This window comes from Cloeon dipterum, chromosome X (genome assembly GCF_949628265.1).
Source record: "Cloeon dipterum chromosome X, ieCloDipt1.1, whole genome shotgun sequence".
NCBI classification, from domain to species: domain Eukaryota; kingdom Metazoa; phylum Arthropoda; class Insecta; order Ephemeroptera; family Baetidae; genus Cloeon; species Cloeon dipterum.
Window position 1 is genome coordinate 3,471,628 of NC_088790.1, and position 24,905 is coordinate 3,496,532.

Sequence of the window (24,905 nt, forward strand, 5' to 3'; positions counted from 1 at the left end):
TAGCTTACTCTCTCTGTTGATCATATATAATTTAGGGTTTCAGATTACAATGCGATTATTATTATTGCTTAATTTGACTTACAGAGTAAACTCGCTATAGTAATATTTTCCCACTACTTCTTCAGCTTCAAATCATCTTTTCTAGCACTGAAATAATTGACTTCACTTCATAATTTGATTAATTTGCAGTCCATGTCAAGCAACAAATTAATTTGGAGGCAATAGGTGACAAAAACTTAGCAAAAAATTAATATCTAAAATGCAAAATCTTCGTTCCATCAATCTCACGTTTTGTTAATTAAAGTATATTGATTTGCTTGTTACAGTTAGATTTCCGGTCACACGATTGTATATTGTCTTCATCCACGATCCAGTCATTGCTGCTTTGAAACTTGCGAAAATGAGCTTCAGCGGCTTCATCGAAGAGATTCCAGGATTATCAGTCGACTCGTTCCGGGAAGAGAACTTCGAGAAGTCATCGACGTTTTTCCTCACTCATTGCCACACAGGTGTTTTTGGGTTCATTCTGGATTTTTTTTCAAAGGCTGTATAAAGAACAATTTGCTTTTCTTTATATTCATTATTTATTTACATATCAACAGCCGAACCATCGCATTAATTAAATGAATAATTTTTAATTTAAATCAAATTAACCTTTTTATTCAAATTGAAGATACCTAATTAAAAATAATTCAAATGCAATTTAGACATGATTTTTTACTTCTCATTTCCACTTTCTGTGACATATATTTAACGATAAATCTACGTTGTGGCAAAAAGTATCGCTCATAAATTATATTACAGTTAAAATAATTCCGCTCCTTTGGAAAATATGTGACAAATTTTGTGTTCCAGATCATACGACAGGCCTGATCAATGGATTTCTGAATCATATCTATGCCAATAGCAATCTTATCCTTTACTGCAGCAGCGAAAGCGCTACAATCCTGAAAAATATGAATCCAGAGCATACAAATTTGCTAGATAATATTATTTGGACGTTGCCATTCAACCAAAATTGCTTCATTCCAATCAACGGCATGAGCGTCGGCGTCACTGCCATCCGAGCAAACCACTGCGTCGGTTCTTGCATGTGAGCACCAGAGCAATTAAAAATGACCTTTTTTCTAAATAGCTTCGTTCAGGTTCCTCTTCAGGACCAACGAATCTACTGTTCTCTACACAGGAGATTTCCGTTTCCACTGGTTCGAATTAATGGACATAAAAGCTCTGCACAACAATGGTTGGCCAATTCAACTGGACAACGTTTACTTGGACACCACCTACTTGAAGCAAATAACTTATAATTTTCCCACAAGAAAAAAAGCCATCCACTTGCTCTTGAATGCAATCGACGATTTCCTTGAATTTACTGCAGGACAAAGAATTGTGCACATCAGCAGACCAGGTATATGATAATCATAACTGTAAAACAATAGAGGTCTCAGCCAGCCACGCTGCGGCAACCTGCGAATCGTGGGTCACGTGGGCAGCAGCCAGTGAAAAGGGTCAACAATTTAAAACAGCAGAAGAAAAAAAACATGTTTCCAGCCATTTGGGTAGTTAAGCACTATCAAACGTTCCGTTTAAAATAATGGCAGCCGCGACAGCCGCCGCCACCAGGCAAATAATTCGGCTAAGCCAGTCCCGCCAGCGGCCGCCTTAAATCTCGCGGCTGAGACCTCTACTCTAAAATCATGTATTTGAGATGGAAATTCCATTTTACCTGCAGCAAACATTGGTTCCGAGATCATTATCCAGTCATTGGCCAGGAAATTCAACTGCCAGATCCACGTTGATGACGAGTGTTACAATTTTTACCGAGGAGTTGAGCCGGTTTTCTCTTGCATGACAAACAATCCAAATAACACATTCATACATATGTGCAAACCGGTAAGTTTTTCTACAAAGATTCGTTTAATTAAAAACTGATCATTTTTGCATTCAGGGAAAACCTGGCACCAATCACTTCTGCAACAGCCCTGCCGCTTTGAAAATTCGTCTTTCGGCCCAGTGGTATGCCATTCAAGAAAATACCAACGTAAGTATATTTGATAAATTTAATTCCAGAATTAAAATCTTTTGTACAGTGGGTTCAGTGGGAAGGAGCCAGAGCAGTAAATATTGCGCACTCTATGCACTCGTCGAGGAAGGAGCTGAAAGCCTTCCTTCGTTACTTCAAACCGGGCTGTGCTGTAGCTTTAGTTATTCCTGATGGATACTATCAGGATGAGGTATGTAATAATACGGATATGATTTTAAGGTGTTTTAGCGTCTATTATAAATTCACCCATTACAGATTCAGGTGGAACTGGATTATATTGCATGTAAGGCGTACAACAACTGATTTGCCATGGACACGGAAGAATATTTTTAGAGCTTTATAGACCAACAATTAGGAACAATGTGCATTTTTTAACAACAGAAAAAGAAAAAGTAGTTCATTTGTGAAATATAGCAATATTTTTCGCTGCAATGTGTAATAATGAAATCAGGTTTTGCGAATTTTGAAGACAAGTTCCTTAAATTGTGGAAACGTGATTTCCTGTTTCATATTAACGGGCTTTACTTTGATTTAAACGACAACCAGGGAAATTTATAGCTTTTTCCTCTTTTTTAGATAAAATTTTAATTAAAGGCAAGAAAAGGATTTTTCTGTAAAGCTTTACTTTAAAATTTTCTAGATTTTAGTTCATGAAATATAAAATTTAGTTTTAAAATATAATTAGTTATTATAGTTTTTATCCTAAAATATTTCAATATTTAAGTTTCAAACAAATTACGGATTGCATTGGCAGAGTTTGTTTACAAATAAAAATATCGTTTGATAATCGCCTTAATTCCATAGATTTAAGATTTTGTATGGATTACTATTAAGAAATAATGCTGTTTTTATTTTTATTTTATGTAAATCATCCATAGTTCTTACAAATAAAATTGTATTTTCTCTTAAATAATAATTTGTGTTTAATTAAATCCATTAGATTTTAATAGCTTAATTTAGTAGACCAATAATTCCACTAATTCTGATTTTTTACGACGGTTTTGCAAGAATTTTGCATTATTTTAATAACTATTTTCACAAAAAATCTCATTTTTATCTGGATTACAACATATTGCGCAATAATTTTAAATTTCGCGCAATTTTTTTCCCAAAAGAGAAAATGATTCCTTTGAGAATTGTCCAAAAGGTCATGTACAATAGAAGCAGAGGGCCATTTTGGTCCGACAATGCAGCACGAAAGGTCCCGCCGCCCCCGAGGAGCCCAGCGAGAGGCCGCCGGGGCCGCTGCTGCGAGGAGCAGCAGGGGCGACGATGACCTGCCTCATCGGCTGCTCCAACTGATCGACAGAACCGGTTATAAAATGGTGCAGGAGAACGGACAACGCCGGTACGGAGGACCCTGCCCCGGATGGGAAGACCACCCTCCACCCCCTGCGGAGGCAGAACTGTACGTGTCCCGCATTCCACCCCATTGTTTCGAGGTAAGTGGAAAATTAGAGGAAAGCGAAAAAGCACTTACTTTAAAACCGGTTTTTGTTGGGCAGGACGTGCTGGTGCCGCTGTTCGAGTCCTTCGGGAAGCTGTACGAGGTGAGGATGATGCTCGACTTTGACGGATCGCACCGCGGGTTTGCCTACGTCAAGTTCTGCAACCCGCAGGACGCGCAGGCGGCCATCACGGCTCTCGACAAGTATCAGGTGCGTCACCAAATTCATTTATATGAATGTGTACATGCACGAGGCCGATCGACGGAACACACTACAAAGCCAAATTTCGAAATAAATTGAGTTTTTTGGCCGACAATCCCGATTCGACACTGAAAATCACTCGCACCGCCTGCAACTGCAGCTTGGGACAGAATGAATGAGTTGAACGTAACGCGGCGAAGAGTGGGGAGGGGGCTTCTTCTTGCAGGCTTATTAACAGCATACCAGTCGAATTGCGGGAGATTAAGGTGAGACGCAGGTCAGACTCAGGTCAGAAATGGGTCTGGCAGGCGGAAGTTTTTCGTGAATGAATATGATTCAGCTAAAATTAATTATTAAGTTCTTCATATGTTTTCTACGTCAGAATAAATAAAATTACAAATTCCTATTAAACGTCTGCCAATGAACAAATTATTGAATGAAATTTTCCAAACCTTCTGGGTATAAATTTTTATTTATAATCTTAAATTATTTTTTTAAATAATAAAAAATATGAATAATTTTATCCGTAGATTGGTTATATGTTATATATTTTAAAAAGGAGATTTATAAAAAAAATAGTTACATTATTTTAACTTTAAAAAATTAAATTTTAATATTTTCACGCTCTTTGATCCTGAAAATATAACAATTCATGTTCAGATATGGTATCTTAGTTTTAAATTATTTTAAATTTGAAAAAAAAACAGAGTAAAGCTTAATTTTTATCATAGCAAGGGATTCGGATTAAAATTTGCAGACAACAGAAACCGTCTAAAAAAGTTTTTGATCATAAAAACGTCTTTAAAATTGGTCAAATTCTTATAAAATCAGCATCACCTCGTTTTAATTTTTAAGATTGAGGGGTGCAGCTCTCGCGGAGGGATCCGCGTGTCTGCGTCGCGCAACAACTGCGAGGTAGAGGTGTCCAACATGCCGAGCACCGCGCAGCGCGAATGCCTGGAGCCTTTGGTCAAGGAGCACACCGAGGGCGTGCGTGCAGTGCGCTGGACCTGCGCCACCCGCGCCATCCTCGAGTACGACAACCACCGGGCCGCCGCCGTGGCTCGCAGGAAGCTGCTGGCCATCCTTCCGGACCAGTGCGGACGAGAGGTGCGCGTCCAGCTTGTCCGGCGAGACCGACCCAGCAATGTTCCCAGGCAGAGACTGCAGATGCCTCCTTTCGTCTCTTTCAACAGGACTCCGCCGCAGGTAATACACGAAATCAATGCCATTTTTCATTTTTTCATTTATTTTTGGTTTAAAATTATTTAGTTGGTGGTACTCTTTTAAATTAAATTGATTTATTTTGGTAAAAATATAATTCAACGTTTTAGTATTTCCTTTTTTAAATGAGACCATTTTAAGCAAAGTTAGCGCATTTTGGATTTTGTTTATTTTGTGTAATGATGTGCTTAAAATCCGAACATTTTCAAGATTTAGTCCTAATTTTATTTCTAATGCATTCAAAAAATCATTTCGTTTTTTTTAATCTAGTCACAGAATACGGCAGCTCTACCAACTGAGAGTGCTGAGGAGTATTGGGCTCGGAAAAGGGCTCTAAAGGCAGCAGCAGCAGGTGGAGTTCCACCCCAGCAGAGAAGCCCGTGGCCGTTGGTGCCTGTTGCTTCGCCGTCCTTTGGCTTCCAGCCTCTCTTTTGGCCACCGCAGATGTAACAAATTTTATGTTTCTTCGCCTTTGGATTCTGAATCTAAAAGTCTGTATGATAGGCGCGAGACAACAGTGTGTATTAACATGTATTAACTTATTCGCATGAAATGTGGACATATCTGAATAAATAAAGTACAAAAAGAAAATTTGCGTTATTTGAAGGTTTTTTTTTAAATTTACCTAAGGGCCGGATTCGGCTTCTGACTTGAAAATTCGCCTCCCCGCGACAAAATGCGTCGATTGCTCGGGGTGTGCGTCAAAATTCGCAACTTTTCCAATTTTTTTTACACGGAAAGATAGGGAACAGGTTCCAAATCATTAGCAAAATATGAAATTTAACTTTCATCCTCGGTCCTTGAATCATTACTGCAAATTGTATTGCTTAATTTCACAAACAATAAATGTTCTTAATTATTGGCCTGTTATTAAGCTCAAGGAATGTGATTGAAAATTGAAACAAAATAATCTATATCTTATTCTTGCTTATTTTTATTTCATGATTCACAAAATTTTCAGCTATTTTCCAATATCCACAAATCTCAAGTAATAAAATTTTTACTTGTCAGGCATCGAACCTAAAAAATAATGCGCTCTTTGCAGATACACTTGAATTTTTTGCTCTACATTCTTCTTACTAACATAATAAGGAAATTTGCTCCGCTGTGTTTATTGCAGTGGTGAACATACATTTTAATTTTCTGTCATGTATACGGAGTTAGCATGTTTCTACCTCTTTTCGCCTCGCACAGTTTAATATTTACACAACACTCTCTCTCTCTCACAAGGATGAATCAATTTCGGTCTCGAGCCCTCTGCCTTAATTTCATCTGTTCTTTTTAATTTTTACACATTTAGTTTGAAAGATTTTGATAATGTAACAAGCTCTTAAAGTTTAAGTAGAGATGAAAAGCCATCATCATCATCATCTTATTGTGTAGCGAAGAGTCTAAATAATCATCGTTTTAACTTACAGAGTAATGTACACGGTTTTGTTACTTTCTTTTTGCGAGAATGCATTCCTACGCACTTGCAATGTACAACAGATTGGCTGCAGTGTGTTTGTTTGATCTTGGCAGGTGGTGTCTGTCGGTGCGGGCGCGTCGGCTTGAGGATTGTCCCGGTTTATAGCGCCGCACCGAAGGGAGAACTTGCCCGATCTCACTCGAATCGCGCAATGGACGTCAAATTGCGGCTCAAAACTCAAGTTTACAGTCACTTGGCCACTACACACACAAAATATTATCTCCATTTATACACACTTCATATTGATCTCAACAAAAGTACACAATTATATATAGGTCCATCTCTCGTTACATTTATATTAGCAATTGCATCACTGATGTCCTTCTCTTATCAAAAATGAGGTTCCGCCGATAATTCTCTACGAAAAGTGTCTCTCTCAGTCATCACAGACCAGCCAGATTAGGATCAAAATAACCAGAAGCATCTCGTGTCTACATCATTAAATTTTGATTAACTGGCATATTATTTTTCTTTTAACCTTTGTCAATTCACATTTTGTAGCTCGATCGGCCTCAGTGGTAGCATTATAATAAATACTAAGTTTTTGTTGCATAAGAAGGTTAGAATATCACAGAAACACTCTCCGCTTGCTGCGCCCCGGACGAGTGGAATCTTCTTATTTCAGCAGCCGAGCGGCGAGCAATCAACTGATTTTGCTAGCTCTCAGTAGACAGATTCACACGGCAACAAATAGACGCTCCATCTCTCTGACGCACTCAAAAGTGACTGTTCCTTTAAAGATGAACTACGGAACTATGGTTGAAATCAGGTTCGAGTCTTATTGATGCGGCTGACCAAATCAGACCAGGGGTCGGGACGACCTCATCGAGATTTCATTTGGATGGGCGTTCTGGTTGCTGCTGTCGTTTGATCTTGAGCTGCATTGCTGAAAGATTTAGTTCAATTTTTAAAATCAAATGGATTTTTTTCGGATGTTTAGAGGAATTAGTTTCTTGGTCTTTATCTGATATGAAAAATTCTAGTGGTGTTTTGTGAATTTATAGAAGGTTTTTCTTAGCTATTTTTAATACATGCGGGAATGGAGTGTGCGTATTAGACCATTTTAAGCCAATTTAAACGTTAGTGCAAACTCCAAATCTCCAGTTCTAAGGGTCAGAATTGCTAAGTCAATTAAAGAGTTGATCGAGACTCACTTCCTGTTTTTTCTCCCAGTTTTTCATGGCCTGCTTGTACTTCTCGAACTCGTGGCACCAGTCCGAGTAGACCTTCTGGTAGTCCTGGGACTTGTTTGGTGCGCTGCATCGGTGGGCGTCGACGGTGATGTTGTAGCTGCAGAGCAGAGAGCCGCCGAGGAAGCAGTCGTACCTGCCGGAGTCGGCCTCCCTCACGCCGATGATGACGAGCCCGTGCTCCGAGGTCTCGATGTACTTGTCGGGGCGGAAGGTGATTTGGTAGCGGCCCTTGTCCTTGCTGTGGTGATACCAGATGACGGTCTGGCTGGAAAGCACCTCCGGCATCTTGGCGAAGCAGCCCAGGTGCACACTCTGGCCCCAGGTCACCACCATCTTCTTCTTCGAAATGCTCGTCTCGCAGATGCTGACCGAGCTGTTGGACACGTCTTGCAACAGCCTGGAAAATTAATGTTGTAAAATTTGATGTTTGGTTTTCCCAGGGGCTTACCCTTTGACGAAAGGCCTGCAGGAACTTGTTTCCTTGTCCCAGCCGCAGTACGGGTCGTGCACACAGCGGAGGCAGTTGTCGTAGCGCCTGTTGCACATGACCAGGTCCAACTGGCGCACTCGGTTGTCCGACGCCACGTATAGAGATTTGTGCTGGAAATTTAAATGGGATTTTAATATTTGAAAAAGATTTATATAGAGGTCTCAGTCAGCCGCGCAGGAAAAAGGGTCAAAAATTAAAAAGCGAATGTCAATCAATCTCCACGTTTAAGGTATTGTTGGTGAAAATTGCCAGAAGCCGCCTTAAATATCGCGGCTGAGACCTCTAGATATTTACTTTTTTTATGTGAAATTACCTTCTGCGAGATTTCCATGACTCTGATTGGCTCGCCAGGAGTCAACTCCAACACGTCCAAAAGACTGGAGGCTGACTGGCCATTGGTGTCATACCACTGGACGATTTTGAGCACCTTTCCGTCGACTGAAATTATAACATTTCATCAATATTTTTCTCATTTTTATAAATATAAATACTCACTTGTTCCAGCGTAGTAGATGGTGTATTCTTGCTCATTGCCGTAGGTGACCACCTTGACTTTGTCTACCACAAGGCGCGAGAACACCAAGTCGCGCTTGTAGAAGACTGGTTTTTCATTTTCGTGTCTGACTGCCGAGTCCATGAGTGGGTGGAGGCGGATGAAACTCAATACGGAATCTAAAGTAATATTTTTAGCCATTTGCTGCGAAATCAAGCGGAGAAATCTCACCTGGAAGAGTTTTGGTGTCATTGACACACTCGCCTGGGCGAGGCTCAGGCACTTTGTTGCTAAGGACTGGCAGCCACGCAGAGCTGCTCGATGCTTGCTCCTTGAATTTGCCGCTGAAAGCCGCCTGGATGTCGTCGATGGTAAAGGTGCAAATGGCAGATCCCACCAGACCGTTCATTGACGTGGTGAAGGTTGCGTAGAACTTTTCATCGTCACCAGGCACTTTGTAAATGCTCTCTGAAGAGGCGTATTGGAATAAATTTGAATAAAACTCAAATTTATTAACTTACGGATTTCGTTGAAATAGAACGGGAACTCTCCGGGGATGGAACAATTCAGTCGGGCCTTCAAATAGGTGGCCCAGTTTTGGGTAAGGATAGTTTTTCCTCCGTTGTCGTTCTTGCACACCCTGGCCACCCTGGAGTAGATCATCTTGCCGCAGTTGATGTACTCGACTGCAGTCTCGCGGAAGAAGAAGTAGACGTAGTTGCCTATGTCGTACGATCCGACGAAATTAGGCTCTGAAACAGGCGTGCAACAAGAGCCATTAGCATTTTATCGTACTCGGCGGTGCGTGAACTTTTCATTTAATTTAACAAGTGGCAGAGGAAATTGCGTCCTCGCGGTGTTTCATAAAATGCAAATTTTACGGAATCCAGCCAGTAGTAGTTTGCATTATTCGGGCTGCGGGAAAAGCACAATTTTCTCCATGGGTAAACAGAAAGTAACAAGTGAAATATAAAATGGGATGTCACAAATTTGGCCAAAAATGATGTCTGCTCTCTCTCTCTCCCCCTTTCGCATAAGGGAGTTCATTTGGTGTGTTTCTCTCTCTTTTCCCTTTATTTTCGCTAACAAGCCGGCTGGCTGGCTTATTCGGAATTCTGCTGTGACGTTTCGGACAGCACGTGCGGCGGCAGGTGAATTTAAAAAGAGAGCAGTGTGTGTGTATACATTTGTCAGAGTTATCTGGAGCTGACTCGGTGTGTTCGTTAAAGGGCAAAAATTAAATTACACGGCGCATGAATCTTTTTTATTATTATCCTGTCCTGCTTGTGTAATCAAGAGCTGCCGACTGAGCGGAAGAGACAAGAGTTTTCGTCATCAAGCCTTTTCTGCCCCGCGCTGCTTCTTCATTTAAATTCGCAATGAATGGATTCCAAGATTCGTAGGAAAAGGTAGCCGGCGTAAATCAGTTTTGCTCCGCTTTCTTGCACAATCAGGCGAATGAGCCCTGATGTGAATGCATAATAAATTGCCGCGCACAGGAGCAAATGAAAACGTTAACGAACCGGCTGCCTTTTTCGAGCGAAAAATTAGCCACGCTGCACACACAATATCATCATAAAGTTTTTCTTTAATAATCCGGCTAAAAAGTTGCTAATCAGATATAATCCGGCTGAAAATAAACAGTCGAGGCGAAATGAAATTGAAGCGTGCCTTGCTCTTTCTTTCCTGCTGATTCTGCTGCAAACCCTTCACACACGAGAAATTGTCGACCACGCGTAATGTAATAACCGAGCTATACTCTCACTTAATCCAGCTTTAATTTACTCGGCCGCCGCCGCCGCATAAAGGGGCTAAAAATTATTATTCTATTAAATTTCGTCTGCGGCGCGCACGCCTTTTTCTCCAAATTATATATTTTTCACGTCGAGGAGTGGTGGTGTCGGGGGTGCTGATTCAGCCCTTACTTATCTCGGCCCACCCTGCGCTGGCTCTGGCTGCGGTCCTTCACTCACTTTCTCTCGAGCGCGCGGGGATAAAAACCACCGGAGCAGATCCTCCAGACCAGAGGCATATCACTTTTTGTGTATTTTAAATGCGCCCGCCGACCCTCCGGCCATCCGCAAGTTCGTCATGATTCATGATCAGGCTTAAAAATTGATTTTTCCATAACCAAGCGGCCAAAAATGATCGTCATTACTCGTCCAACACCACCTCATTCGATCCACGCTGTAAATTTTCACCTTTGTGACAACAGTTTTTTTTGGCGCGAAATCTGACACAAACGCAAATATTTACTCTGCATCTCTGCCGCTTTTTAAAACCAGCGGATTACTCGCTGTTGTTTTTGGCCTTGTGTGTTTGTTGTTTCAAAGGTAATTACCTCAATGCAATGATTACCAAACCGACACACAATGGAGTGCTTTTAAAAATTAATTCGCAAGTGGTCGGCCGAGCGGCAACGATGGCGGGCAGAGGGGACACGCGAGCAGCTTTTATTTCATTTAAGGCAAAAAGCACTTTGAAGAGGCAAATAATGCAAATGCAGTCGAGGGAAAATGGAAATGACACACACGTGATAATGATGGGGAGTCTGCTAATGCACATAAAGAGATCACAGCGGCAGCAGCCGTAAATACGCAGGGCGGGAGAGTGCGGCGGCGGCTGATGACAAGGGACGCGCCCCCTATTTGCAGCCCACGGCTATGTGCAACCTATCTTCAATGGAAATTTTGTCTATGCCCTGGTACCTATCTACTCGTTCGGCCGAGGGAAAAATGCCATAAAAGGTTTCATGATTGCGTCAAAATGTCTTTTGCAAGGGATAGCCACTGCTCAGATTTGATTGCTCAGCACATCTCGTGGACTATGGGCTTTTACCGGGTCCCTGAGCGGATAAAACATGGCCGCAGAGGAGCTTGGGCCCAATCGTGGCCATCTTTTCACCAAGGTATTTGATTAAAACACCAGAAATTTGTTCCTGAAGGCGCTAGAAAGCTGGAAAGGTGCGAAAAACCAGCAAGTGGCGCCCCTCACCAGCCCATTAAGCTACTGAGCTACCTTTTGCCATCTTCGACATCAAGCAGCTAGAAATAGATCCCGAAATATGCTCAAATATCTCCTAGTTCCTTGACACTGCTATATTATTATTTATTTTATTAGACACCAACGGTGTACAATACAGAGTACATTATATAACGATATTATTTAACTGCAATTTCTTATATTTAGCAGCTTGAAATAAGGTAGTTGTATTATTTTTACAATTGAGGAAATGATACATGTCTATACAGATTTCATCGCAGAATTGGCAAACACAATTAGCAGAAACATCTAGATGAAAACGTTTGTCTTTACATAACAGAGAATGATAACCATGGAAAAGAAACACTGCTATAGGAATACCTTAAGAATGCGGGCCAAACTTGAAAAGTAACGTAGAGAAGAGAGAAAGGTTCCTAGCGAATTCGATCGCGCGAGAGCAGCTCATTTCGTATTCCCTCAGCTTCGGTTATCGGATTTAGCGATCAGTCATTTCGGCGCTCACGCCGCAAAGTGCACACCTCCGACGCCTCCGGCCACGTCGACCGCAACTCAATGAAGAGGTCTGTGTAGAGCAACTTGTTCTTTGCTTTCAACCGCAGGAATAAATAATAATTCTCCCCTTGCTGCTGTCGATACCAACTTGCTTCTCTCATTGCGCGCGATCGGAATTTATCCCCCAGGCAGCTGAATTAACATTTCTAAAGAACCAACAACTCGACGAAGCCGATGATGAGGCGCCTTGTTGTGTGTTGTTCTCTTCGGTACTTATTCAAACTCGCGGGTGGATTGCGCACGTGGCTTTTGCTCATTAAAAGTTGGTCTGCCATCGACCACTTGGTAGCGAGGCCTTTGTTTTAGACCTTCCGCTTCTTTCAAATTACTCTTGCAATCAGAACAAGAAAAACCGTATCCGAACATTTAAAATCTCAAAAGCCGCAGGAGCTATACATATGTACTCCTCTTGTCAGTAGAAAATTCATCTGTTCGCAAAGTTGGTGACAAGTGAAAGCACGTCATTAAAAGCAAAACTAAATCTGGTGCGAATCTCCTCAAACTGAAAGCGCGTGTCCAAGCGCGTCTCATTAATGCCTTTGCGCTTGAGTGACACACGGCTGACACTTAAATAAATAATAATCCCGTCGCCGGCCTAGCAGCAAGCATGCCTCGGCATCGGCACTGCGCGGAAAAAAATAATTCATAGAATCCATTACATATACCCCTTTCGCAACTGACACGCTTCAAAATTTATCATAGCAACAAACTATTTTTGGCTAGTCATCTCATTTCATATTCAGAAGCCTCTCGAGCTCTCGCTTTTATGAGCAAACAAAAATACACAGTCGCCATCCCGAAGAGAAGGAGCGCGGCTGGTGGAAGGAATTTCTGCTGAATCAGGACGCAGCGCGTGCACATTTTATTGCTTTTTTACAACTGACGTCCCAGGTTTTTCACAACCCCTCGCTTGTCCGGCGCGCGCGAAACCGCTGTTTAGTTTTGGCGAGGCGCATTAAAAAAGCGCGGCTGGCTCTTTGATGGCTGGAAAAGAGTGCCGTTGCAAGAGTGCACCGACGACGGCCTCTTTGTTTTTGCCCCTCGAACTAACTAATGTGATGGCGCCGCTGGCGCATTCACCATGCAAGGGGGGTGCAAAGCAGCCTCTTCGAGCTCGCGCGGGCCACTGAACTGAGAAGTAACGAAATTCGTGTGCAGCCGGCCACGCATCCACACATGAAAGCTTTGGCTCTTAGCCCTTTATCGATTGATTATTTAGTCAAAGGGAGACGCGTGTGTGCGTGCAGCCACTTGATCAGGTTAAAACTAACTAAAATGCACCCGCTCTCACGGCGTCCGCTGCACGGACGGTGACGGGGCCTGTGTGTTTTCTGTTGTTTAACGCGAATTTGACGTTGATGTCGGTCCAAATGACAAACAGATTGCAATCAGATGATTGGATTCGCAAATAATGGCCGTTTTGGAAGCGATCAATACGCACGGCGTGTGCTCAGCTGCAAATTCAACCTGGAATTCCACTGTTGGCAACTCAAAATTCTTCCCAATAACTTCAGTAGCACCGGAATATAATTTTAGACAGTGCCAATCGATTCCTGAGGGTCGAGTTAGGCTAGCCAGACGAATTACTAGACCAAAAATCGGTGGTAACGTAAAAAACCGTTACTTTTAAGCGGTTTTTGGTTACTATGTAGATCCAATCAGAGAAGGGCTGATCTCTGATTGGACGTAGATCGAGACAGCAGCGCCACAGACGGCCAGTAGAAGCGAATCGAGGGATAAGTCTAGCTGCTTTGGCTGAAAGAGCCAATCAGAAAACCACTGCTCTCCTCTCTGATTGGTCCGTGACGATCTTGTGGCTAGGTTCAGACCAAAAACCGCCATAGCAACGGTTTTTAAGGTTGTTTCATTCGATTTGTCGGCTTCCTAACCTAATTCGACCCTCAAGAATCAACTGGCTATGTCAAACAGTAAATTCGAGTGTTACTTTAAATAGATGGTACCAAAAACAAATCGAGAATTCGCGACTCGAGGTAATTTAAATTTTACCACTTGATTGCACCAGGCCATAATTTTGTTTTTATTACCTTTACTTTTGCTTTGTTTCCCAGAACCTCGGCGGGCAATCCATTCTTTATTTCCACTTTCACGAACTTTGCGGACAATCGGCAGGGGTGGCAAAAACTTTCTCTAAAGCCGCGTGGCGTAAATCAATTGATAACCGCCGGCTGCGAATAATTTTTTTATTCCCCCGCACTATCGGCGGGGTGTATTTGGTGACATTTATCCACAAACTTGTTTTATCCTCTTTCGCCCTCTTCGGATTGCTAAGGTGATAAAATCGATAAATTCCATAACTCCCGTCTCTGCACATTTTGCGCGGCGCGGCGAGGATATCGAAAAGCGGAGGATTGCCATCCCCCGTTTTATCTCTCCGCGAGAGCCTTTGTGATGTTTTTTACAACTCTTGGTGCCAGCCCCAGCCAAATAAGCACGCTGTGCCGCGGGTTGCAGAGTTACAACTCGTACAAAGCATCGGAAAATAATACGCCCTTGGTACTTATTTGCCTTCTGCGCAACCTGTTGTTTTAGCAAAATTTAATTTCAGTCTCTATTGCAGACTCGCGAAATTTATGGAGCCGGCGTCGGTGCGGCTCAAAGAAAGAAACACAGCCCCGGGTGCCCGCACGCGCGCGCACGCCTTGAATGCGTATATTGTCTCGAAAACGTACGTATCGCGAAGCAAATTTCTAGCAGTTGAGCGCGTTAATAGTCGGCCCCGAGGACGTTCGGGAAATTCGCCAACAAAAACGGCGGCATCACAATGAGACAGGCGGCGGGGGAATATCAAAGAATGGGGTGTTCTTTTAACAATTTGTCAAAGCTTATAATGCCTCGGCGCGAGAGCGAGCGAGCGGGAGGAAAGACGCCAAACAAGAGGAAGCAGAAAAAGACAATTTCGGCTGCGAGAGGGAAGCCCGCGACGGGGCAACTCCCTGTAGAACGAGAATTTAAACAGGTGCTTGATGCGAACAAGGAGCTCGGCTGTCGGAAATGTGACACGTGAAACGCAAAGGGGGAAATTCTAAACTTGGAGCAGAGAGCATCAATAAATGATTTGACATGTACTCTCTGTGTTTATTTCCATCGCCATCTGAAATAGCAAACCGTTTTTTAACAGGATTATTTTCTGGATGCTTTGCACAACTTTGGACGGTGCCGGCTTTCCCCTAGTGGGCTGTCTGCTCTTTTTAAGAGTTTCGTCCGCCAACAATGGCACCCGGCTGTTTTTACAGCGCGGAGGATTTTAATATCATACTTAGACCACCTCGTCGGCAGCTCGGCTGGTAATTTATTAGGCGCGCGCGCTGGTGGCGCTTTTGCGCACGGCCAGGTGAATTTTATTGCCCGTCGCTTCAATTTCCCGGCGAGCGAGCGAGAGAGAACAACAACAAGCATTGCAAACCAACGGCTGGAAAACAATAAACTGCTGGCGAAATAATCATTCCCAATCTCGCGGTCAACTGCTTCTGCCGAGCCGATTTTCCGGATCGCCAGACACACGGAAACGGAGAAATGAGTTGCAAAAGTTATAAATTGATCGCACATAAGAACGTAATGAAGCAAAGAGAAATTTACGACGGTATCGAGCACTAGCGCTAGCGTTTTATGAGCAATAAAGCAGCGCGCTCTCCTGCCATTTGAATAGCAGCTAGCACACAAAGAAACTTTTCCTCTGCGCGATATAAAGAATGCCAAATTGAGCTAGAACCGATCGGCCCGGCGGTGGATGGCTCCTCCAAAGAGGAAGAAAAGCCATAATGATCCAGTCACAGCAGACAGACCCCGCGATTTAAATGGCAGTCACGCGAATGACCCATTAGTTGCGGCAGACGACGCCGATTGCTGCTTTAAACGTAATTACTCGCGCAAAACGTGGGCTGATCTGCCGGTGCGATTCGGCGATTAATCATAATCATGGAATCGAGCATTTCCCTCTATTTGCATCGCGAAAATCGCGTTTGGATCGCAGATCCGGACTGGTGCCAAAATTTTTAGCGAGATTTGGGGGAAAGGGTTCTAGAATGATTAGCTTGGAATGGTTTGTAAGGAAAATTTTAAATTTTAAATGCCTTCACTCAATTTTACGTGAAAGGAGTTCAATTTAACGTCCAAGAATACGTATTAAAAGTGCAAGAACGCTTAAAAACGTGCAAGAACACTTTTTAAGCGTGCAAGAACACCTATTTAACCTGCAAGAACACCTTTCTAACGTGCAAGATTGCTTCTTTCACCTGCAAGAATGCCTATTTAATGTGAAATAATACCTTTAACCGCGCAAGAACACTCTTTCTAATGTTCAAGAACACCTTTCTAACGTAGAAGAATGCCTATTTAACTTTCAAGAACTCCTTTGTAACATGCAAGGACTTAAATGGTTTGAGGGGCGCGAAAGAGCAACTTTTGCTGGGTCAAGAGCACCAAGGCGGTGCCCCGCTGCGCGTAATAGGCCAGTCCGGTCCTGATCTCGACATAAATGCCACCGCCGTCGCACGCTATGCAACCCGCGCGTCTGAGAAGCGAGACAGGTTGCCTATGCGGCAACTCCGCAGGGGCTAATCGAATGAATGAACGCAGAGTACTCACTGTCAAGCGCCTTGGAGTCGTATTTGAAGGACCTCCTGTAGTTGTACTGCGGTGTGCGGGTGGTCATGTTGTACAGGTCCGTCCGGAAGATGACGGTGTCCGCCTTGGTGAACTCGGCGTTGGTGCCGCTGTACAGGCCGGGCAGGTTTCCAGGGTTGCCCTTCTCGACCCACACGGCGGTTGCGTTGTCGTGCGGATCGTACGGACACTTGGCAGCGGCCTGACCGATGCCGGGCACGTGGTCGTTGCGTGACAGAAGCGTCAGGTTTGACTGTTGGCACAGGAAAGAGGAATTAATAGAAAAAGCAGTGTGTTTAGTGCTGTTTGCTCGCGGAGCTTTTAGTTTTCGCTCGAATGGACAGAAAAGCACTACGCAAATGGCAAATGCAGAATCAATCAAAGACTTTCTTGTACCGCCAGCTGGTAAAGGCAAACGCGATTGATAAAAACTTCGTTAGAAAATCTTTCATTAACTTTTTCAAGGGGCTGAAAGGAAGGAGTAATTGAAACCTTATACAAGGCAGCAGCAGCAGTGGAAAGGTGCTTTTGTAAAGAAAGCAATCACTTTTTTCCTCTGCCTTTCCGCACTCCCCCGTTCGCCCCGTATACACTACTCGCCGCTGATAGTCTTTTCTTTTTAAGTGACGACAAAAAAGGACTTGCTGCTGGAAACTACTTTCGGTATAAAGCGAGAGAGAAAGAGCTTGTAGCTGGCACCAGGGCTCGTCGCAGTTGATGCTGCGTGCTAGTTGTGCAATTCCTAAGAGTGTACCTCGTGCTCGCTCAAATGGACGCATCGAGGCGCTCGTAAAACGGGCGTTTTTAAAATTAATTCGCTGGCATACGCGTCAGAGCAGCAGGAAAGAGATAAAAATTGGCGCTTCCTGGCTCGTAAATTTGTTCCCAGCGCCGGAGAGCACAGACGCAATCAGTCAAAACACGCGCGCGAGCGGCAATCCCAGGCGTAGGAGGCCTGAAGTGAATTGGATCCAGATCCCGAGAAAACAAACAACCCCCTTCGCCGAAAATAGAGTACAATCTTCATAATGAACTTGTGTTTCCTCGAATACTATATTTGGAGGAAATTACGATGAAAGCCGTCAATATTCTGATCTTCGTGCAAGAAGAAGAATGGAAGAACAATCCGGAAATTCAGCAAATCGCCATAGAAACGTGAATGACACTTTTTTTAAATAAAAAAATCTTTCCCGCCATTTTTACGGCGATCTACGGTAATTGGCTGGACTGTAAATGTAGTTTGTCCTCAGTACATCAAAAGGAATAATTTTAAGAGCAGAATACACAGCAGCAGGATTGATTTTAAAATCACAACGTGAATTCCTTAAAATAAAAAAGTATTTACTGGCGCTATCTATTGGCAGCTTTGTACACAAACTGATGAATTTGCTTTTTTAAAGGAAAGTTTATTTATTTTATTTTCTTCATTATTATTATTTTAAGTATGTTCCTTTGATGAGTAAAGCAGAAACATTTTTTATTTCCTTCATTAAAGGAGAAGCCATATCGCTTGAGAATATTTCATCAATTTGCACCGCACCGTCCTAAATGAACCCCGAGCAAAAAGTATTGTACAGTTCCCTTGAGGGGTGAAATTGCTTCTCAAAATTCACGGTTAATTTTCTGGCGGAGCAGGCGGCGCGCGAGATGAATTGGAGAAAAGCATCGGAGGCGGCGTTGGCAAGTGCTAATTTTTGCCTGGTATATAGGCGAATAAAAACGCGGGGTCGGGCGTGCGGGCGAACAGCCTAAGGAGCGGCAATTACCATTTTCAGCACCGCAACCAACCTCCAGGGAGCCATTCTTTCTTCACTTTTGACATGCGAACGGCGGCAGCGGCCCGAATTTCTCTCGTCAGCCTGCATTTTGCATTACTTTCCGCTCAATCCAGCTCGTGTTTTATTTCGCAGCAACAATTTGAATTTGGCCGGCGGCGCCGCCGGCATAACTACAGCTCGCTCGCTCTCTCTCTCTCTCGCTCTCGGCGAGCTGCAAATCGATGTCGTATTTTTAACACTTCAATTTTTTATCGGCGCCATTGAGCCGCCATCAGCAGAGGCATTATTCGGTTCCCAGAGGATTTGCCGGCGCAACCTGCTGCTGCTGGCGGCGTTCTCCGGCGAATAAATTGCGAATGGCAGTTGTACGTATTTCTCTGCTCTGCGCGCGCTGGCAATCACATCAAGTATTTACATTCCAACACATTGAGGGAAACAGCCGAATTTATGGGCGCGGAATTGAAATTGAATTCTGCTGTCGACGTCTCTGCGTGATCGCAGCGGCACTCGTTCGCCCGCTGCACTATCAAAAATTAATAACGACCCCGGCGCCGTCGATTTCATTGTACGTGTGTCACTCGCTCGCGACTCGCAGGCCTGTGCTTTATTATTTTTTAAGTATGCTGTAAACTTTGGGAGCTGACATGAATATTTAAATTTAAATTCGACCCAGCCGCATCGGAAGGTAATCTAATTTTACGGCCCGCTGTAAAATCGCGACGAGCACACAGGGCTTTCAAAATCTCACTGTTCTGACTGCTGAGAGCACTTTAAAATTCATCTTCAGTCGATTTTTTTTCTTGTCAAAATTGTTTGACGCATACAAGAAGGCCACTGCGCGGTCATAAGACCGCGGGCCGCGCATGATGGCCGCCCCTAGTCTCCGCGCGAAAGTTTGAATATGATTAGAAATAATAAAAATGACAAAATAACCATACCAGATGAAACTTACATAAAAAATGGCGATAACTAACATAAGGAGTTGCTGCCCACAGATATTCACAAGGTGTGCAGTAGTCGAGAATTGGCGTATCGCTCAACAAATACCCAAATTTTCATTTTGTCGAATTGAGCGTAACCATTTTTTATTTGCAACAAGGGAAATCAACTCGAATTTGTTTGATAAGTAGTGATTATAACTTTTGAACTACCTCAAGACTCTGGGAGCGTCCATGTTAGAATAAGTTTCATCATAGTTGCGCAAAGAGCACAAACAAAAGCTTTAAAAGCATTCTAAGGAGTGCCAAGACAATATGAGCATTTCAAGGATCAAATTACTGGCTGCCCAATGTCAGAGATGGCAAAAGGTGGTTGCTCAAATAACTCAACGGGAGGAGGCGACACTTCGCACCTTTCCAGCGGCTGTAGGGACAAATAATGTCTGGCGTTTCAATAAAAGGAGAAAGATGGCCACTTTGGGCCCAAGCTCCTCCGCAGGGACCCAGTGAGTACTGAGAGCAGAGCTTAAAAAAAGACGTTTTTTGTCATCAGTGTAAGAGATTCCATCAGGCAAATGGTGTAATTGCGGCTGAGACAACATTTTTCAGGAAGGAAGAGGCGCATAAACAAACAGCGAGCGGCGGAAAAATAATTGCAGTTGAAGCCCTTTTGAAATATTAAACATGTCGTAAAAGGAGATGAAATTGGCAAGATCTGAGAGGGAATAGGGCCACTTTAAAGTCTTTCTTTTCCTCCTCGACGAATTCGCGGTGGGAAGTATCAGTGTAATTTCCTCCGCTCCTACAAGACCCAGAACAGCAACGGTGGCGAAAAAACAGAGGCATGCGAATAATTTTCCAGCAGCTCCGCTTACTACCCAATGGAGATTTGAAAAAAGTAACTCACGGCAGCATTTCTAGCTAGCCTGGCACCATAGTCGTTGTATTAAATGAAGGCATTTTGTTCCACTCTACTTACTCGCAAGCAAAGGACGACGACGACGACGACGGAGATTTTGCCTCTGTTTCCAGTGGGGCTATTTTTATTTAAACTAAGACTCTGGTTGGCAGGCGGAGCAGCGGCGGCATTATTGTTATTACCACCGCTCTTCACGACTCTGTATGAATAAATTTCGCGCCGCACCTGACGCTTCAGCGGCCGTTATATAATTTAGCATGCGTCACGCTCATTAAGGCATTTACTGCGCAATTCTTTTCTCCGCTGCCGCAAGCGCGGAAAATTCGTAGTGCGGAATGAGGCTCGTGCGAAACGTAAACAAGGCGCGCGTACTGTACCTCGAGACCTACTTTCCGCCGATGAAATTCATTTCAAGTATCAACCTGCAGGGGTTTCCTGGCGTAAATGTGTGTCGCCGAACTCCACGCAAAGTTTATGAACAGCGGTTTGTGTTTGACTTTATGAATTCAATTAATGTGAAGCAAGATCTTCTTTCTACACAAAGGAAATTAAACACGTCGCTGCGGTATCTGTCAGGGCGAACGTGACAAACAAAGGCCCTCCATTACTTTTGTGTGCGTTCTTCCACACACACACACACACACACATACATACATGCAGCGGTACAAAAATTGGCGCTGCGCAGTAATGAGCCAGCAGCTTTCGTTTCAGCTCCGCAGGCTTGCGGTTGTGCTACCTGAAAATTTAAACAGCCGCCACGTGTCTTAGCAAAAAGTTTCCCGAGAAACGAGGCAGATGTGCTCGCTTGAAAATCTTCTTTGTCTACACAAAAAGCCGGCTCTCGCACCCCGAAACTGGCCTACGCGCGCGAGTATCAGGCAAACATTATTAAACAGAGAGAAGCTGCACCGACCGCGTTAAGCCGCAAGGATACTGTAATTTATGCCGGCAAACTTTGCAATTTGTGCAAGCAGTGCAAACAGGTTTAATTGCTAAAGTAGAGAAGACTGAGGTGAAATGAAGATTTGGGTCAAAGGAAATCACCAGGGAGTATAATTTTAAGTAACAACTGGTTGAATATGCGAGAGTTAGAAAATATAAGCTGTTTTATTCAATTACTGAAGGTCGAATTAGATAAGGCAGTCGAATCACTCCGTCGACAATTCAATACGACGTGCCGAAAATCAGTGCAAACGTAAAAACCGTTATTTTGACGGTAATTTATTTGAATATGAACGTTAGCGACCAATCAGAGAAGGGAGCGGTTCTCTCTGATAGGCCAGATCGAGACAGCAGCGCCACAGCGACAAGGCAGGTCAACAAGCAAGATGACTCGCTTCCACTGGCGCTGCTGTCTCAATCTGGCCAATCAGAGAGAACCGCTCCCTTCTCTGATTGGTCGCTAACGTCCTTAATAAAAAAATAACCGCCAAAATAACGGTTTTTACGTTTGCACCGATTTTCGGCTGCTCGTGTCGAATTTTGTACCGAGTGATTCGGCTGCCTAACCTAATTCGACCTTGAGGAATAAACTGGCGCTGTCAAAAATAAATTGCAGTGCCAAGAAATAGATAAAATTAACCCTTTATGCTAACTGCGGTGAATAATATCCTCGAGTTGCATGTAATTGAATAATAAAGATTTCTCCCGGCGATATTTGTGCAGAGCAAGCGAGGTGTAGCACTGCTTTCCCCGGGGGCATGCTAAATTAAATTTTGAGTCGGCTGAAAATATTTGCCCTCGGCTAGGTGAGATTCGCGGAGGCGCAGCCACTTTTTCACCAACGCAGGTAGACGTGTAGAGACAGGCATGCCAGCCCAACTCATACACGTGCACGGTTCTTTGACGCAAAGTTAGTTTTGCGTGTATGTGTGTGTGTGTATGTGCCCCCGTTGCGAGTGCGAGATAATTCAGTTACACTCGTGATTCGCATGGTAATCTAATGTGCAAGACAGAACAGCCGGCAATCTTTGCAGGCGCGGCCCCGGCGCCGCACCGCACCGGCGTCAGCCCGAATTTGCCGGTGCGGTATGCTAAGCAGAGGGTGGCTCGGTACACGCGTCGGCCAGATTTTGCATATTATTGTTTTAAACTGCGCCGTTTATATGAGCAGCGGTGGCAGATTGACAGACAGCCCGGCCGCAAGGCTGCAGCCCTCTAACTCGATTACGCACAATGAAAGTCGGTCGGTCGGCGCGCGCGTTTTGACAAATTGTTTCAGCCCGACGGCGTCTGCTGTTGACTTGAACCCCGGCTCTGTTTGCCGCCGCGCGCATACTAACGAGTCGAGCCAGAGTCGACGAGGACCGTCGCCTCATAAACATGCCGGGCTGGATTTTTCGCGACGCGGGCATACTTACGTAGATCACCCAGTCCTTGGGGTTGTGGGCGTGTGTGCCGCAAACGTAGAGCCGCGAGCCGTCGCCCATTGGCTGGATCACGCGGATGTGGTTGTGACAGTCGAACGCCTGAAACAAAACAGTGGAAGGGTTAATGTTGGTAATTTCAAAATTCAGAACAATAACAACAAAACAAATTCTTTTAGCGGCTAAAAACGCTAGGATAAACCCCCCTCTCTCTCTCGGCCCGATAAACCGCGAATTTCGCAGCAACAACAAAGTGTCCGAAAAATCAGCGCTGCTGTGCCGTAAATCCTGCCTCGCCCGGAGTGCTTTATTTGGCTCTTTAAAATTCAGCTCTCGCACACGCCGAATCAATTGGTGCGATAATATTTCGTTTTTTTTCGTCCGGGTAATAATTCCGGCGGAGCAAATCCAGCGAGCTTTCGGGTGAGAACAAGTTGAGCGGCCACCAATCGATTAGTGACCAAACGGAATGACCGACAAAAAAGGGAGCGCAGGGCGAACGTAAAAAAGCGGTAGTTTTGTTGCGAGCAGCCGCAAAAAACGACCACTTTGGGCTGTGCGCGCGCTTGATGACTCGCAAAATTGGAGAGAGTTTGCCGAGCGATTTACCTTATGTACTGCGCGGATGATAAAAGCCGCCGACTGTTTTTGATACACAATGCAAACAAATGGTTTGTGAATAAAAGGGCAAACGGCTGATTTTTCCTCTTTAGCTTTTGATCTCTCTCAGGAAATGCTAATCCGGCTGCTTTTTCAGAGTTATTGGCGCCGGTCTGCTTTTGGATTTTATATTTTTACATGCACTGACAAAAAATAAAAAAAGACGGATGGACGGATGAAGTGCTGCGAAAAAGTCAGCTGAGCCACTCTCCATCAAGCGGATAAAATAACAGAGTCATATGCTGCAGCAAAAGGACTCACTGCTGTTGTAAATCCTTTTTTTGCTCGCTACTGCTATCTCGAATAAATTATTTTGCACCGCTGATTCGCTATAAATATCTCTTTTAATCTAAATTATTCAAAAATGCTTACACCAGATGTATGCAAAATATTCAAAATAAATGCATTTTTTTATTAAGTAAAGCTTTACAGAAAATTTGTGAAAAATCCTTTTAACCATTAACTAAAAATGAGGGAAAAGCAAGAATTTTCCGCAATTGACGCTTCATTTTTTAGAAAATCGGCTCAACGGTTTTCAAGCACGGTCTCCCTACTGTAAAATCACGATTTATTTCACAATTTAAGGAATTTTTCCTCCAAATTTTCAACCTATTGAATAGATCGCAACGAGAGGGATTTAAATGGTGTAAAAAACATCAAAGTTAAATAGATATATTTGGCTGAATCTGAAATTTAACTGTTCCTCGCTCCTGAATTCAAAATTGCACATTGCATAACTAAACTTTTGCTACATTTCCCAAGCCACAAAATGCAAAAAATGGTGTCTGTAAAGCTCTTAAATAGCAACCTTTCGCTGCACTGTCTCTAATGAGTCATTGATATGAATTTATTAGCACTGATTAATACTAGTTTGGTCAATTTAATAGCTTTTCATCTCCGAGTTGAAGTGGAAAATAGTGATTAACTATATTTGGAATCACGCATAGCAGCATCCAACTGGATCCTGGAGGCGTAATGGCAGAGCAGAGTCATATCAAAATACGGCTGCCTATCTCTCTCCAAATGGGGGACAAAATACGCGCGCTTGTCAAGCCAGTCAATTTCAATTAAATCTGCTTGGCAAACACAATGCCGGCAACATTACTGGCGAAATATTCATAACTTTGGCCCAGCGGAAACACAACAAACCGCGTTTAGCTCTCTCTCAGTCAGTCAGTTTGTGTGTTTGTATCTGTGTACACAGCACCGGCTGATATTGTGTTTGGATATGCACAACAGCATTAAATAATACCCAACACGGCAGCAGGCCATATTATTTCCAAAGAGCGACTGTGCACGGAGGTGTATGCTGATGATTTTGTGTGACCATTCAGTGTGACAGAGATAATATTAAATTTGCTTCTCTGACACTGCAAACTCGCAGGCTACATTTATATGTACACAGAGCGCGGTTCGGTCTCGGGAACCCGAGTTTCCATCGAGTGGTCAATTCCAAGCAACTTAGCGACTGGCAATTAGGCGCATGCGAGGCTAAATTTGCGCTT

The 24,905-nt window shown here is 43.6% G+C and overlaps 3 protein-coding genes across 9 annotated transcripts in view; 2 read left to right on the forward strand and 1 right to left on the reverse strand.

The window, feature by feature from the left end:
* Positions 1-228: 228 nt before the first annotated feature.
* LOC135945247 (protein artemis-like) lies at positions 229-2,347 on the forward strand. Its single transcript, XM_065492806.1, has 7 exons — positions 229-509; positions 856-1,093; positions 1,146-1,408; positions 1,733-1,893; positions 1,949-2,041; positions 2,091-2,234; positions 2,300-2,347. Exons 1-7 carry the CDS (start codon positions 401-403, stop codon positions 2,345-2,347), a joined length of 1,056 nt encoding a protein of 351 aa, XP_065348878.1. The 5' UTR covers positions 229-400.
* A 782-nt stretch (positions 2,348-3,129) lies between these two features.
* LOC135946908 (RNA-binding protein 47-like) lies at positions 3,130-5,508 on the forward strand. 2 transcript variants are annotated; one of them, XM_065495385.1, is made up of 4 exons: positions 3,130-3,486; positions 3,550-3,702; positions 4,549-4,902; positions 5,188-5,508. In XM_065495385.1, the coding sequence occupies exons 1-4, from the start codon at positions 3,232-3,234 to the stop codon at positions 5,365-5,367; spliced, it is 942 nt and encodes a 313-aa protein (XP_065351457.1). In that variant the 5' UTR covers positions 3,130-3,231; the 3' UTR covers positions 5,368-5,508. The 2 variants fall into 2 exon arrangements, with proteins under 2 accessions (XP_065351457.1, XP_065351458.1); XM_065495386.1 differs by having other exon boundaries at positions 5,194-5,508.
* A 319-nt stretch (positions 5,509-5,827) lies between these two features.
* The window catches only part of Sema2a (Semaphorin 2a), a 300,390-nt gene continuing 281,312 nt past the window's right edge, over positions 5,828-24,905 (reverse strand). For all 6 annotated transcript variants that reach the window (XM_065496354.1, XM_065496353.1, XM_065496351.1 and 3 more), the window contains 9 exons: positions 22,735-22,842; positions 16,722-16,992; positions 9,083-9,313; positions 8,793-9,029; positions 8,564-8,740; positions 8,382-8,506; positions 8,027-8,178; positions 7,540-7,975; positions 5,828-7,271 (listed from right to left, as the gene is read on the reverse strand). In XM_065496354.1, coding sequence (XP_065352426.1) covers positions 7,185-7,271; positions 7,540-7,975; positions 8,027-8,178; positions 8,382-8,506; positions 8,564-8,740; positions 8,793-9,029; positions 9,083-9,313; positions 16,722-16,992; positions 22,735-22,842 — 1,824 coding nt within the window. In that variant the 3' untranslated portion in view covers positions 5,828-7,184. The remainder of the gene's footprint in view (positions 7,272-7,539; positions 7,976-8,026; positions 8,179-8,381; positions 8,507-8,563; positions 8,741-8,792; positions 9,030-9,082; positions 9,314-16,721; positions 16,993-22,734; positions 22,843-24,905) is intronic.